At 43.0% G+C, this 14,312-nt stretch overlaps 1 protein-coding gene across 1 annotated transcript in view; it reads left to right on the top strand.

Annotated features, from left to right (window-relative positions):
* The first annotated feature begins 212 nt into the window (after positions 1-212).
* LOC132818547 (calcium-activated chloride channel regulator 1-like) overlaps positions 213-14,312 on the top strand; it is a 57,291-nt gene continuing 43,191 nt past the window's right edge. The window contains exons 1-2 of the mRNA XM_060829605.1: positions 213-446; positions 864-1,007. Of these exons, the coding sequence (XP_060685588.1) occupies positions 213-446; positions 864-1,007 (378 nt within the window). The remainder of the gene's footprint in view (positions 447-863; positions 1,008-14,312) is intronic.

The raw sequence follows: 14,312 nt of genomic DNA, 5'->3' as shown, positions 1-14,312 counted from the left end.
TATTCTGGGAACCTGGATTGTAATCCACACTTGTCAGATGGTGGAATTTGAATTCAATACAATACAGGCAGTGAACAGTTCACAAGCATGATGAAACTCACTGCTCTAAAGCTGTCCAAGTTGTTCTACGTTTTCTTTAGCAGCAATGAAAATGTATTGGATTTCAGTGGCTACCACATTCCAAGGGTCACTGCAGGAAAGCCTTAATTTACATGTTACGACATCAGAGACCGTTATATGAACTTGACAAGCTACAGTCTGGAAACAATCTGAACACAGCAGTAATGAGATTCCAAAACGTCTTTGTCTTGGTGCTCAGCTATCTTCTGTGTGGTTCTATTCTAAAGTGTATTGGAATAAAGCTGGAGAATAATGGATATCGAGACATCGTTATTGCCATTAACCCAAACATTCAACATAATGAACAGCTGATTCAAAATATTCAGGTGAGTTATTGAGGGGCTGCATGCTGTGAATTAATTATTTTGTTTCATTGTATGTCCTTTAATGTTATACTCAATGTTACAAAATCAGGATTTGCTGAGGGGAGGGAGAGTTAAAGGAATATATTATAAATTTTTTCCTTAGCCCTGAACTCACTGCCACATCTCTTCCATGTGTACCTACCTTGAAAAAGTTCAGCTCCTCAGTTGCAATGAAGGTTCACTGGAAACAAAATGTTAACTGCTTTCTCGCTACAAATGCTGCCATACCTGCAGAGTTTTTCCGGCAATTTCTCATTTTGTTTCTGATTTTCAGCATCCACGGTTCTTTGTGTTTTTTTTATTATATTTGTTTCCCTCTCACCATTTGATGAATGAATGGAGCTGTTTTGATGTTAAAACTGGGTTTGTGTTTTACAGGAAATAGTGACTGCAGCCTCCTCCTACCTTCACCGAGCGACCAAACAGCGAGTTTATTTCGCAGATGTGAAAATCCTGCTGCCTGTAACATGGCCAGTTGGTTCCCATGTGGTTCAGAGACTGACAACTGAGTCCTATAGAAAGGTAAGGACAGAGGGTGAAGAGTAACAATTATCCAGAATCTCCTCCTGCTCAGCTGCTGAGGCTTCACAAAACCCATTTATGATTGATGGGCTTTTATTTTGCACTCTGATGTAGCAGCAGCAACTCTGAGGCAATTCTCACAGAATCTGAGATTTGAGAAATGTTTTCTTGAGCATGGATGTTAACCCCTAAAGATTAACAATGGCTGAACAGCTCACAGGGAATACCATCTATATGATGGTGTCAGTCATTGAATATGATGTGGAGGTGCTGATGTTGGACTGGGGTGGACAAAGTTAAAAATCACACAATACATGTGTTGTTCAGAAGATGATAACTTTACCAGAGTGTTTGATATAACGTAGTGGTCAGACTCATCTTGTGCACTTCAAATGGACTGTTATTTATTAGTTTTACTGTTTTTCTCTTTTATCCCTCCAGGATTCTCTTGTGCCAATTTGAAAGCCTAAACCAGAGCGATTAGTGCAGGTGAAAGGGTCATGTGATCTTGGAGCCCAGATGAGCCTGTTGAAATTTAGGAAGACTGTAAAGTAGTTCTGGGTGCCACAGTGGCTCAGTGGTTATCCCTGCCTTTTCATAGCACCAGGGCCTGGATTCAATTTCACCCTTGGATCAATCTATGTGGAGTTAGCACATTCTCCCTGTGTCTGCATGGGTTTACTTCAGGTGCTCTGGTTTGCTCCCACAGTCTAGGAATGTGCAGTGAGGTGGATTAGCCATGGTAAATTCTGGGGTTACAAGGATAGAATAGGGGAGGGTGAGTCTAACCTGGTCAGCCCAGGTTACATGATCAGACTGCCTGTAGAAATCAACTCCATAAGCAAAACCAAGAACATCCAGCCCATTCCAAAGTAGAAAAGGGAAAAATAAATTCTGAAGCAATTATGAGGAGCAAATTACTGCAGATGCTGGAATCTGTAATAAAAACCAAAATTGCTGGAAATCACAATGGTAAATAAGCAGGAGGCTGGAAGAACAGAGCAAGCCAGGCAGCATCAAGAGGTGAAGGGCGGCACGGTGACACAGTGGTTAGCACTGCTGCCTCACAACGCCAGGGACCTGGGTTCAATTCCCGCCTCAGGCGACTGACTGTGTGGAGTTTGCACATTCTCCCCGTGTCTGCGTGGGTTTCCTCCGGGTGCTCCGGTTTCCTCCCACAGTCCAAAGATGTGCGGGTCAGGTGAATTGGCCATGCTAAATTGCCCATAGTGTAAGGTAAGGGGTATGTGTAAGGGTATGGGTGGGTTGTGCTTCGGCGGGTCGGTGTGGACTTGTTGGGCCGAAGGGCCTGTTTCCACACTGTAAGTAATCTAATCTAATCTAAAGTCAATGTTTCAGGTGTAACACTTCTCCACAATGGGTCAGGCAGCATCTGTGGTGCGAGAACAAGTTAATATTTCGAGTCTAGATGAATCTTTATCAGCTAACGTGAAGTATGCAGTGGTGGGGGGTGGACTGCGGGAGGAGAAAAGGTGCTGATAATGCAGAGTAAGTGATCAGAATGTTAGAATGGCAGAAAAATGGTGTCTCCAACTTCTTTTAGTTAAAGATCACACAGTCCCAGGCTATAATCCAACAGGTGGCCACCTGATAAAGGAGCAGTGCTCCAAAAGCTAGCACTTCCAAATAAACCTGTTGGACAATAACCTGGTGTTGTATGATTTCTAAATTTGTCCACCCCAGTCCAACACTAACTCCTCATCACAGCTTTACTTGTTCCATTTTTTAGTCAACAAGTGCTCTCGCCTCTCACAACCACCACCACACCCCCTTCTCCCCCCTCCAGTGGGACCCTCTGTTCTTTCCAGTTTGGCAGTTGGACACACCACTGTTCTGTCATTCTCACATTCCAATCATTTAATATGCTCTATCAGCAGCATTCCCTCCCCAGTGCTCCACCCCTGGCTAATGCATAAATGCTGTCAACTCCACTTCATGTCAGTTTTTTCTCCAGGGTTGTTGCCTGACCTGCTGTGATGACTGGCATTTTCTGATTTCACTCAGATAGTTATTGTTTTATTTTTATTGACACATGGGATGTGGGTTTTGCTGGCGGGCACAGCCTTTATTGCCAGCCCCTAGTTACCCGAGAGAAGGTGATGGTGAGCTGCCTTCGTGAACCGCTGCAGTCTATGTCCTGTAGGTAGACACACAGTGCTCAGCAAAACCGACAACTTGGGGAGACACAGGTTTGAACCAAGTACTGCAGGGAATAGACATTTGAAGGGAAGTTTTAAAATTGAAACTATGCAAGATTAGGGGTAGTGAAGAGGCGAATGATAATCGAAGTATGACAGGAAGGGATAGAAAATATGCTTAGAAGAATGCATCTGAAAATGGAACCAGAATAATTAATAATGATGAAAAGCTTATGTCTTTTTAATCTGAATATATACAGCATTTTTTATCATGCAGATGATGGCTTTGGGATATTATTGCTCCAGTATTAATCTAGAGATGCACTAATGTTCTGGGACATGGGTTCCAATCCCATCATGACAGATGGTGGAGTTTGAAATCAATTTAAATAATCAGGAATTAAGAATCTAATGATGAGGAACACCCTATTTGGATCACCAATGTCCTTTAGACCATCAGATAATGGAGTGTAATTCATGGAATCCCTGCAGAATAGAATCCCTGCAGAATAGAATCCCTGCAGTGTGCAATCAGGCCATTTTGGCCCAACAAGTCCACACTGACCCTCCGAATAGCAACCCAACCAGCCCCTCCACCCACCCCACATTTACTCCTAACCAATGCACCCAACCTACATATCCCTGAACACTGTGGGCAATATAGCAAGATCAATTCACCTGCATAGCTTTGTGATTGTGGGAGGAAACTGGAACACCTGGAGGAGGAAATCCCGAGCAGACACAGGGAGAATGTGCAAACTCCACACAGACAGTCGCCCGAGGTGTGAATCCAACCAGGGTCTCTGGCACTGAGGCAGCAGTGCTAACCACTGAGCTACCATGCCATCCCGGCCATTCGGCCCATTGAGTCTACTTTGTAATTTGATCAGTGGCTGATATATTTCTCAACCCCATTTTCCGACATTCTCCCTGTGATCCCTGATCCCCTTACTAACCAAGAATCTGTCTACTGTGGTGTTAAATACATTCAATGACTTGGCCCTGACAGCCTTCTCCATGAACACATTCCACAGAATAACCACTCTGTGGCTGAAGGAATTCCTGAATCGGATTCTGAAGGGTCATTCCCTTACTCTGAGGCTGTGTCCTAGTCTCTCCTACTGTGGTAACATCTCCTCCGCGTCTCCTCTATCCAGGCTTCTCAGAATTCTTTAATCTCAATCAGATCCCCCATTAACCTTCTAAGCTCCATTGAGTACAGAGCTAAAGTCTTTGAGTGCTCCACATATAATAAACCCTCCATCCCTAGAATCAATCTTGTAAAACTCCTCTGGCAATCCTCTAAGGCCAGTGTGTCCCTCCTTACATATGGGGTCCAAAGTTGCTTACATTATATTTCAAATATGTTCTGACCAGAGCTTTATTCAGCCTCAGTAATACATTCCTAATCTTACATTCTAGCTTCAGGGGTGGAAACTGCCATCCGTACCTGGTCTGACCTACAAGTGACTCCAGACCCACAGCAATGTGATTGTCTTATAATTGCCATTCCATAGTCGCTCATGAGAAGGTCGTAGCCAGTCACCTTTTGGAATTGCTGCAGTGCATGTGTGTTCAGGAGAATGATTTTTGTGATTTCACCCAGGGACACTGAAGGAATGGAAACATATTTCCAAGTCAGGATGGTGAGTAGCTTGGAGAGGAACTTGTACGTGGTGGTGCTCCCATATATCTGCTGTTCTTGTCCTTTGAGATGTAGGTTGAGGTTTGGAGGTGCTGCCTCAGGATCTTTGGTGAATTACTGCAGTGCATCTTGTAGACAATACACACTGCTGCTACTGAGTGTTGGATGCTTGTGGGTGTGGTGCCAATCAAGCTGATTGCTTTGTCCTGAATGAAATCAAGCTTCTCGAGTATTGTTGGAGCTGCACTTATCCAAGGAGGTTGGGGGATTCATCACACTCCTGACTTGCTGCTTGTAGATGGTGGACAGACTTTGAGGAGTCAAGCGATAACTTACTGACTGCAGGAGTTCGAGCCACTGACTCGTTGTTGTAGCCACAGTATTTATACAGATAATCCAGTTCAGTTTCTGACCAATGGTCACCCCAGGATGTTTATAGCAGGTGATTCAGTGACTGTGATATCCAGGGGCAATGTTTAGTTCTTTCTTGTAGGAGATGGTCCTTGCCTGACATGGATGGACAAGCATTGTACACAGTTCATAAAAGATTCACCAGGCTGGTTCCTGGGGTGAAGGGGCTGACTGATCAAGAATGGTTAAACAGGTTAGAGATCAGAAGAATGATGGGTGTGTTCTTATTGAAACATACAACATTCTGAGGGACCTTGTCGAATGGGAGTACAGCTTTAAAAGATGTGGTTTGTCCTTTATCTTTGAAGGAAGGTTGAGACAGAGGAGCCAAGAGTCTGCTCGAGCCAAGAAAGTAAACAGCTCATGAGGCTTCAGGTTTTTTTTTAAAAAGTTGGAACAACAGAATGGGTGGGGTCAAGCTTCCACAGAAAGCAGTTGTCAGCTGGGGGGTTCTTGAAGCTGGGTGTTTTTCCTCTCACTATTATGGTTAAAAGCTCGGGTTCTCTTCCTGCTGCTAGAATTGCACGTGAAACAATCTATTTTCCTAAATCTGCCTTTGCGAAGGGAATGTTTATGGGATTTGCTATATTGGAACAATTAATTAGTAGTAGTTTACATTTTACTAAGTATTTAAATAAGAGTTACAGTTAAGCCAATTCTTTTCTACTGTTTTTATTGTCTGTATTTTAAATGTGGTGTGCTTAAAGTCAAATAGTTTGACCAATCAAATGGCATCTGGAACACACCTTACATTTAACTTAAGAAAAGGTCAGGGTCTAGGCTATCTTTTCAAAATATGTTTGAGCTGGTTTGGTCCTGTCCATAATAATTGACAGAGTAGATGTTGAGAAGTTGCATCCATTTGTGGAGAACCTCTAACTAGTTCCACTTTAAAGGAACATTGGGGGGAAATGGTTAAGAGTGGCCTACACTTGCTCCTGTGTTTTGTCTTCTTATCTTCTCACAATGGTGGTGACATCTGCATCCTGTGAGAAACTACATTTTAAAGAATGGGGCCATTTGTTTGTAGTCCATAAGGAAAATCCACATTTTCCAATTATGGAATAGATTATTATTTCCACAACCACAGAAAAAATGAAATCATCAACTTTGGAGGACAAATGACTAATTCTTCTGTTTTTACAGATTATTTCTTTACTTAAAACTAAGAAAATCTGCAATGTGCAGCATTTAACCTTATTTTGTATGTTCTATGCCATATACAATTACTGCAAATTTTAACTTTTAACTTGGTTCTTTCTTTCGACCTTGTTCCTACGATTCTGTACCACGGTACTTGTACCTAAGGTGGCAACATTACACACTTTGCACTGTACTCCTGTACCTTTGTACATGAGGTACGTGTGAAAATAAAATCAAAATTAGATTAAATCTTTGGGCGAGAGTGTAACATTGGATCTGAGGAACGTTCTTTGCCCTTTCACAACTGGCACACTATATCATTAAATCAAACAACTTTTTTCACTTGTGAAGGATTATAAATAAAATGCAGGCAGTAATAAAGACGGTCAAGATTTCAGGATAAGTGTACTTACTCAAAGAATAGGGAGAATATGCATCTGTCAGGGAAGTGGTTTGAGTATTGATTTTACACAGTAACTGAGCAATAAAACCAAAAAGCACACTGGAGAGTTCCAGACAGCAACATCTAACACCAATGATAAGGAGCCTCCATTAAGGTTTATCAATCTTAAAGTTAAACCCATCAGTTCAAGTGCACTACTTCCACCTTACATGTGAAACTCACCATCTCAGGGCTAGATGAGGTGAACTTCGTCTTCCATTTAAGGGGATGCTGGATAAACAAAAATCAGCAAAAAAGGAATAGAAGGTTATGCTAATAAGGGTCAGATGAAGACCTTCATGTGGAGCATGAGCACTGGTATAGGGAGGTGACGTCTTAGTGATATCCCATCATTCCCAACTGAAACTTTCTACTTATAACAGATGCCAATCTTCACAGCAATTATTAAATTATAAGTGTGCCCTTAAATTCCCACAATCCTCCCTTTCCAACTAAAACATTTCCTGTAATAACTAAAGAGATAATCCTGTGAAATTAAGCTATCACTGTAGAGACTTGCCAGTTGGGAATGCCCATCATGATTTCACTCCTCATAGACACCAGGCATGATGAACAGAAAATCATAGAGTCATAGAGATGTACAACATGGAAACAGACCCTTTGCTCCAGCCCATCCATGCTGACCAGAGATCCCAATCCAATCTAGTCCCACCTGCCAGCACTCAGCCCTTATCCCTCCAAACCCTTCCTATTCATATACCCATCCAAATGCCTTTTAAATGTTGCAATTGTACCAGCCTCCACCACTTCCTCTGGAAGCTCATTCCACACACGTGCCACCCTCTGCATGTAAAAGTTGCATTTTATATCTTTCCCCTCTCACCCTAGACCTATGCTCTCTAGTTCTGGACTCCCCGAACCCAGGGAAAAGACTTTGTCTATTTATCCTATCCATGCCCTTCATAATTTTGTAAACCTCGATAAGGTCACCCCTCAGCCTCTGACACTCCAGGGAAAACAACCCCAGCCTGTTCAGCCTCTCACCATAGCACAAATCCTCCAACTCTGGCAACATCCTTGTAAATCGTTTCTGAATCCTTTCAAGTTTCACAACATTTTTCCAATAGGAAGGAGACCAGAATTCCATGCAATATTCCAACAATGTCCTGTACAGCCACAGTATGATGTCCCAATGCCTGTAATCAATACTCTGACCAATAAAAGAAAGCATACCAAATGCCTTCTTCACTTTCCTCTCTACCTGCAACTCCAGTTTCAAGGAGCTATGAACCTGAACTCCAAGGTCTCTTTGTTCAGCAATACTCTCTCTGACCTTACCATTAAGTGTATAAGTCCTGCTAAGATTTGCTTTCCTAAAATTTAGTACCTTGCATTTATCCGAATTAAACTCCATTTTCCACTTCTTGGCCCATTGGCCCATCTGAGCACGATCCTCTTGTAATCTGAGGTAACCTTCTTTGCTGTCCACTACACCTCCAATTTTGGTGTCCTCTGCAAACTTACTAACTGTACCTCTTATGCTTGCCTCCAAATCATTTATGTAAATGACAAAAAGTCGAGGACCCAGCACCGATCCTTGTGGCACTCCACTGGTCACAGTTCTCCAGTCTGAAAAACAACCCTCTGTCTTCTACCTTTGAGCCAGTTCTGTATCCAAATGGCTAGTTCTCCCTTTATTCCGTGAGATCTAACCTTGCTAACATGCAAAATCCTTATGAAATGGATTGTTATCCCAGTACACAAGAAAACATGTAGGCAATATACTGGAAATGGCCAGTTCTTATCCTTACTTTTAAATCCCTCCATGACCTCTAGCTCTCCTCAACTCCTTAACCTGTCAGAATTTCAATGCTTGTCTAAGTCTGGATTCTTGAGTATTTGCGATTTAAATCACTCCATCATTTGCAGCTATGCCTTCAGATGCCAACGCTTACAAACTCTGGAATTTTCTTCCTTACCTTTTCTGTCCGGTCATTTGGCTGTGTCATATTTGGATTAATAACATTCTTGGGAAGCATCTGGAGACGTGCCCCTCCATTAAAGCTGTGGTTTCAAAGTATGGGGAAAGGCAGAGGCATAGTGGTTATATCTCTGGACTAGTTAACAAGAACTCTGGCTTATGGACTGGTTTGACAGAGTTTCAAATCCCATTGCAGCAAATGGGGAAGTTTTAAAAAAAGATAAATCTGGAACTGAAAAACTAGCTAAAGTCAAGTATTGTTCAAAATCCATTACGTTAACTGATATCACCCTTACCTGATCTGGTCTATATGTGAATTTAGACTCACAGTTACCTTCTTAAGTGGAGGAGAGGGTGGTGAACTGCCTTCTTCAACCTTTGCAGTCGATGCTGGGTAGGTGCACGTGCAATGCTGTTAGGAAGGGACTTCCAGGATTTTAACACAGTGACAATGAAGGAACAAAGATACAGATCCAAATCAGGATGGTGTGTGGCATAAAGAAGGACTTGAAGGTGGTGTTAATCTTGTTCTTCTAAGTTGTAGAGGTTGCAGCTATGGAAGCTGCTGTTGCATGTGCCCTACTACAGTGTCTCTCGTAGATGATCCACATTGTTGCCACTGTGAATCATTGAAGAAGACAGTGAATATTGAAGGTGGTGGAAGGAGTATTTCGTCCTGAATTCTGTCAACCCTCTTGAGCGCTGGTGGAGCTGCACACATCCAGGCAAGTGGGGAATATTCCATCACAAGTCAAGAGATGAGTTACTCCTTGTCTCATATCCGAAACTCAGACCTACTCTTGAACTTAAAGACTTGACCCACGTGAGGGGTCTCTCGGTTCCGCAATCGGTCAAAAGAACACTAGTAATTAGGTCTGGTTCTGCAAGATTTCACACTTTATTATCACAGCCAGGCTCAGGTTGTCCAGCAACACAGAGGTGAAGTGCTTCTGTGTGCCTTGGAGTAACTACACAAATAGCTAAAACCAAAGACAATTTTTATACTGCTTTTGATAAATAGTACAGCCTTATTTATAGAGCAAATTCAATAAAATTTAATAAAATTACATTATAGGCATAAAGTTAAGCTAATGATATTTCCTGTGAACTAACGTTGTTTTGCACATTTTATCTCTCGGCAACCTTGCGTCTCCAAGGTTAGCTACGATGGCTAGTAATGTCCTAATTAGCTTAGTTAACTCCATACTGTGAAGGAAGCATTGGCTGCTAATCTTTGGTTCAGTTAGTTCAGGAATGCAGTTTCTAACAGGGTAAAAATCCATTTTCAAACAGAGTTGACAATTTGCTGCCTCAAAGCCATTTTGTTGTTAGTAAGGGCGTATATTAAATGGTTGCTCCTGACAACAGCCTAAATGCAGATCTTACATCGTCATCTCATCCCTTTGATCATTCCATGATCACACCATAGGACGCGAGGGCATAGGTTAGATCAGTCCAATCGAATGGACGCCAGAGACTGCCATACTTCCTTCTCCTCCGGGGAGGAAGTAGGCGTAGGCAATGGCACATCCTCATCGTCATCTGAATGGAGAAGAAGCATTTCTGGGGGGGAATCCAATGTTGTCAATAGAAGTTAGTAGCTTAGCAAGAATACATTTAACAATTGCAATGCCAGCAAAAAGACCAATTAAAACAAAACCAGCATACATCTCCATATTTAAACAGTTGTACCATGAGCTGAACCCCCAATCTCCACCATACTGTGCCTCCAATCATTTGGCTGACGAAGGTGTGGATGTTATCTACATGCCTGGTAATATTCTCTATGAGATTCGTGACCCCCATGATGCATTTGCCTTTAACTATGGTGCAAACTCCATCCTCTTTTGCAAGGATGTAGTCAAGGGAGAACCGGTTTTGTTGGGAAAATAGGCGCAATTCTGAAGGCATATCCTTAATTCCAGCCAGGCCAGCAGTCGTCTCATTGCCCAAGAGGGTGAGACCGCAAATGAGATAATTTCGATTTTGATGGCCAATAATTCCTGCAGATCCTCCTAAGGAAAAAATACTATGAAATGCGTACCCCAAAGAGTGAGCCTTCGTGGTACCCAAAGCCTTAGCATCCCTCCAATGTGCGCTGAACCCTGGTGAGACTGAACATTTGACAGGGAAATCCCGATCCCATTCCCAAATAATTGAACAGGGAACATTAGTCGGTAAAAGTGTTCCTACAGCTACAGCACAGGTGTACCTATTTCATTAAGGACAAGGAGGTTGGTTGTCTTACCTTAACTGAAAAATAGTAACCAGGTTTAGTGTAGATAATGGAGGGAGCTTCCCATTAAGAAGCAGGCCTGTCTTTGTGACTTCCCTCAACATATGGGTAGTCCATAGCTACAAAGTACAGCTGTCCTGAGTGCTTGGGGTGAAAGCTGTTCAATAGAAAGAGGAGTGTATTTCGGTAAGAAAGACGGTTATTGAGCCAGACTGGTTCCTTCCATCCCAAAATTGGGAAGATGTGGGTGCCGTTAGGGGTCTCACAATGAAGGTGGGTGCTATTACCCATTCCACAAAGAGCCTGAATACCAACGATAACAGAGACACACCCCTCCTCAAGGCATATGCATGAGGTGCAGGGTCCTACAGAGGAGCAGTGGCGATTGGTACATTTGATCATAGCGCAGGGTATAGTCTTAGTTACATTTATGTAAGTGCACCTCCATCCTTTACCCCGGACTACTAAAGAAACTCCATAAGCAACTAGCATTCGGAGATAAGTAATAATCAAAAGAAATATTGTGGCCAGTAAACAACTTAGAAGCATTCCATACTCCTTCGTTGGGATTCAAGAGGGGAAAAGGGGTCAAAGAGCCTTTTGCTGAAGTATGGCGTAACAGACCACTTTATCCTAGCCATATATTTTATAGTGACTTTGGAGAAACAAATTGTTAGTGAAAGATAACATTCCCCCTTCATCCCCTTTGTGACGTGACCTGTTTGAATTGGGGCAAGGCTTACCTGGGCGGCCCATAGCACAACTGAAATCAAACTGGCACACAACACCTTGACAGGGTAAAGACCATTGAGACTTTGTTCTGTAAATGAACTGTCCAATCATTTTGCCGCAGTTAACCACTGCAACAGTTGTTCTTGGTAACATTCCATGCATTGAAGGAATCAGTCTCTCGGCACACAAGGACATTTATATGGCAAAAATGGGACAGTGTCTGGTTGCTCAGGATCATACGGATAAACTGTCCCTTCTTGAGCACCAATACTGGCAATGATAAGTCGATATAGAACATAGAACATAGAACAGTACAGCACAGAACAGGCCATTCAGCCCACGATGTTGTGCCAACCATTGATCCTCATGTAAGGTAAACCTAATGTACAAACCCTCAAATTTCTGTGACCATATGCATGTCCAGCAGTCTCTTAAATAGCCCCAATGACCTCGCTTCCACAACTGTTGCTGGCAATGCATTCCATGATCCCACAACTCTCTGCGTAAAGAACCCACCTCTGACATCTCCTCTATACTTTCCGCCAAACAGCTTAAAACTACAACCCCTCGTGTTAGCAGTTTCTGCCCTCGGAAAAAGTCTCTGGCTATCAACTCTATCTATGCCCCTCATTATCTTGTACACCTCAATTAGGTCCCCTCTCTTTCTTCCTTTTTTCCAATGAAAAATGTCTGAGCTCAGTCAACATTTCTTCGTAAGATAAGCCCTCCATTCCAGGCAGCATCCTGGTAAACCTCCTCTGAACCCTCTCCAAAGCATCCACATCTTTCCTATAATAGGGCGACCAGAACTGGATGCAGTATTCCAAGTGTGGTCTAACCAAAGTTTTATAGAGCTGCAATAAAATCTCATGGTTCTTAAACTCAATTCCCCTGTTAATGAAAGCCAAAATACTATATGCTTTCTTAACAACCCATCCACCTGGGCAGCAATTTTAAGGGATCTATGTACCTGCACACCAAGATCCCTCTGTTCCTCCACACTGCCAAGAATCCTGTCTTTAATCCTGTACTCAACGTTCAAGTTCAACCTTCCAAATTTCATCACCTCGCATTTATCCAGGTTGAACTCCATCTGCCAGCTCTCAGCCCATCTCTGCATCCTGTCAATGTCACGCTGCAGCCTACAACAGTCCTCTACACTGTCAACGACACCTCCAATCTTTGTGTCGTCTGCAAACCTGCTAACTCATCCTTCAATCTCCACATCCAAGTCATTAATAAAAATTATAAAGAGTAGAGGCCCAAGAACACAGCCCTGTGGAACACCACTCATCACTGACTTCCAAGCAGAATACTTTCCTTCCACTACCACTCGCTGTCTTCTGTCGACCAGCCAATTCTGTCTCCAGACAGCTAAATTTCCCTGTATCCCATTCCTCCTGACCTTCTGAACAAGCCTACCATGGGGAACCTTATCAAATGCCTTGCTGAAGTCCATATACACCACATCCACTGCTCGACCCTCAGAAACTTGTCTAGTAACATCTTCAAAGACCTCAATAAGATTTGTGAGGCATGGCCTGCCCTTCACAAAGCTGTGCTGACTGCATTTAATCAAGCCATGCTCTTCCAGTTGGTCATAAAGCCTATCCCTCAGATTCCTTTCGAACACCTTGCAAACAACAGACGTGAGACTGACTGGTCTGTAATTGCTGGGGATTTCCCTATTTCCTTTCTTGAAGAGAGGAATTACATTTGCCTCCCTCCAGTCCTCAGGTACGACTCCAGTGGAGAACGAGGATGCAAAGATCTTCGCAAACAGCGAAGCAATCACATTTCTCGCTTCCCAAAGCAGCCGAGGACAAATCTGGTCTGGCCCTGACGAGTTGTCAATCTTAATGTTTGTCAAAATTTTCAACACATCAGCTTCCTCAATCTCTATCCGTTCCAGCATGCTTACCTGCTCCTCAATGGTTTCATTCACTACTAGGTCCTTTTCTTTAGTAAAGACAGAAGCAAAAAACTCATTTAGGGCTTCCCCTACCTCCTCAGACTCTATACACAAGTTCCCTATGCTATTCCTGATCGGCCCTACTCTTTCTTTGACCATTCTCTTATTCCTCACATCCGTGTAAAATGCCTTTGGATTCTTCCTAATCCTTCCTACCAAGCCTTTCTCATGCCACCTCCTAGCTCTCCTCAGACCATTTTTGAGCTCCTTCCTCGCCTGCCTGTAATCCTCTAGAGCTGAGCAAGACCCTTGCTTCCTCCACCTTACATAAGCTGCCTTCTTTCTTGTGACGAGAAGCTCCTCCGCTCTCGTCATCCAAGGTTCCTTTATCTTACCCCTTCTTGCCTAACTCAGAGGAACACATTTGTGCATCACTCGCAACAACTGTTCCTTAAACAGTCTCCACATGTCTCTAGTGCCCTTTCCATGGAACAATTGCTCCCAGTCCATGCTTCCCAACTCATGTCTGATAGTATCATAGTTTCCTTTTCTCCAATTAAATATCCTCCCATTGTGCCTGATTCTCTCCTTCTCCATAGCTATGTAGAATGTGAGGCAGTTGTGGTCACTATCACCAAAATGCTCTCCCACCCGCAAGATCTGATACCTGCCCCGGCTCCTTG

The sequence above is a fragment of the Hemiscyllium ocellatum genome, chromosome 9, assembly GCF_020745735.1.
Source record: "Hemiscyllium ocellatum isolate sHemOce1 chromosome 9, sHemOce1.pat.X.cur, whole genome shotgun sequence".
Classification (NCBI taxonomy): domain Eukaryota; kingdom Metazoa; phylum Chordata; class Chondrichthyes; order Orectolobiformes; family Hemiscylliidae; genus Hemiscyllium; species Hemiscyllium ocellatum.
The sequence above is the reverse complement of the archived record's forward strand: the minus strand, read 5'-3'. Positions and strand labels throughout refer to the sequence as shown.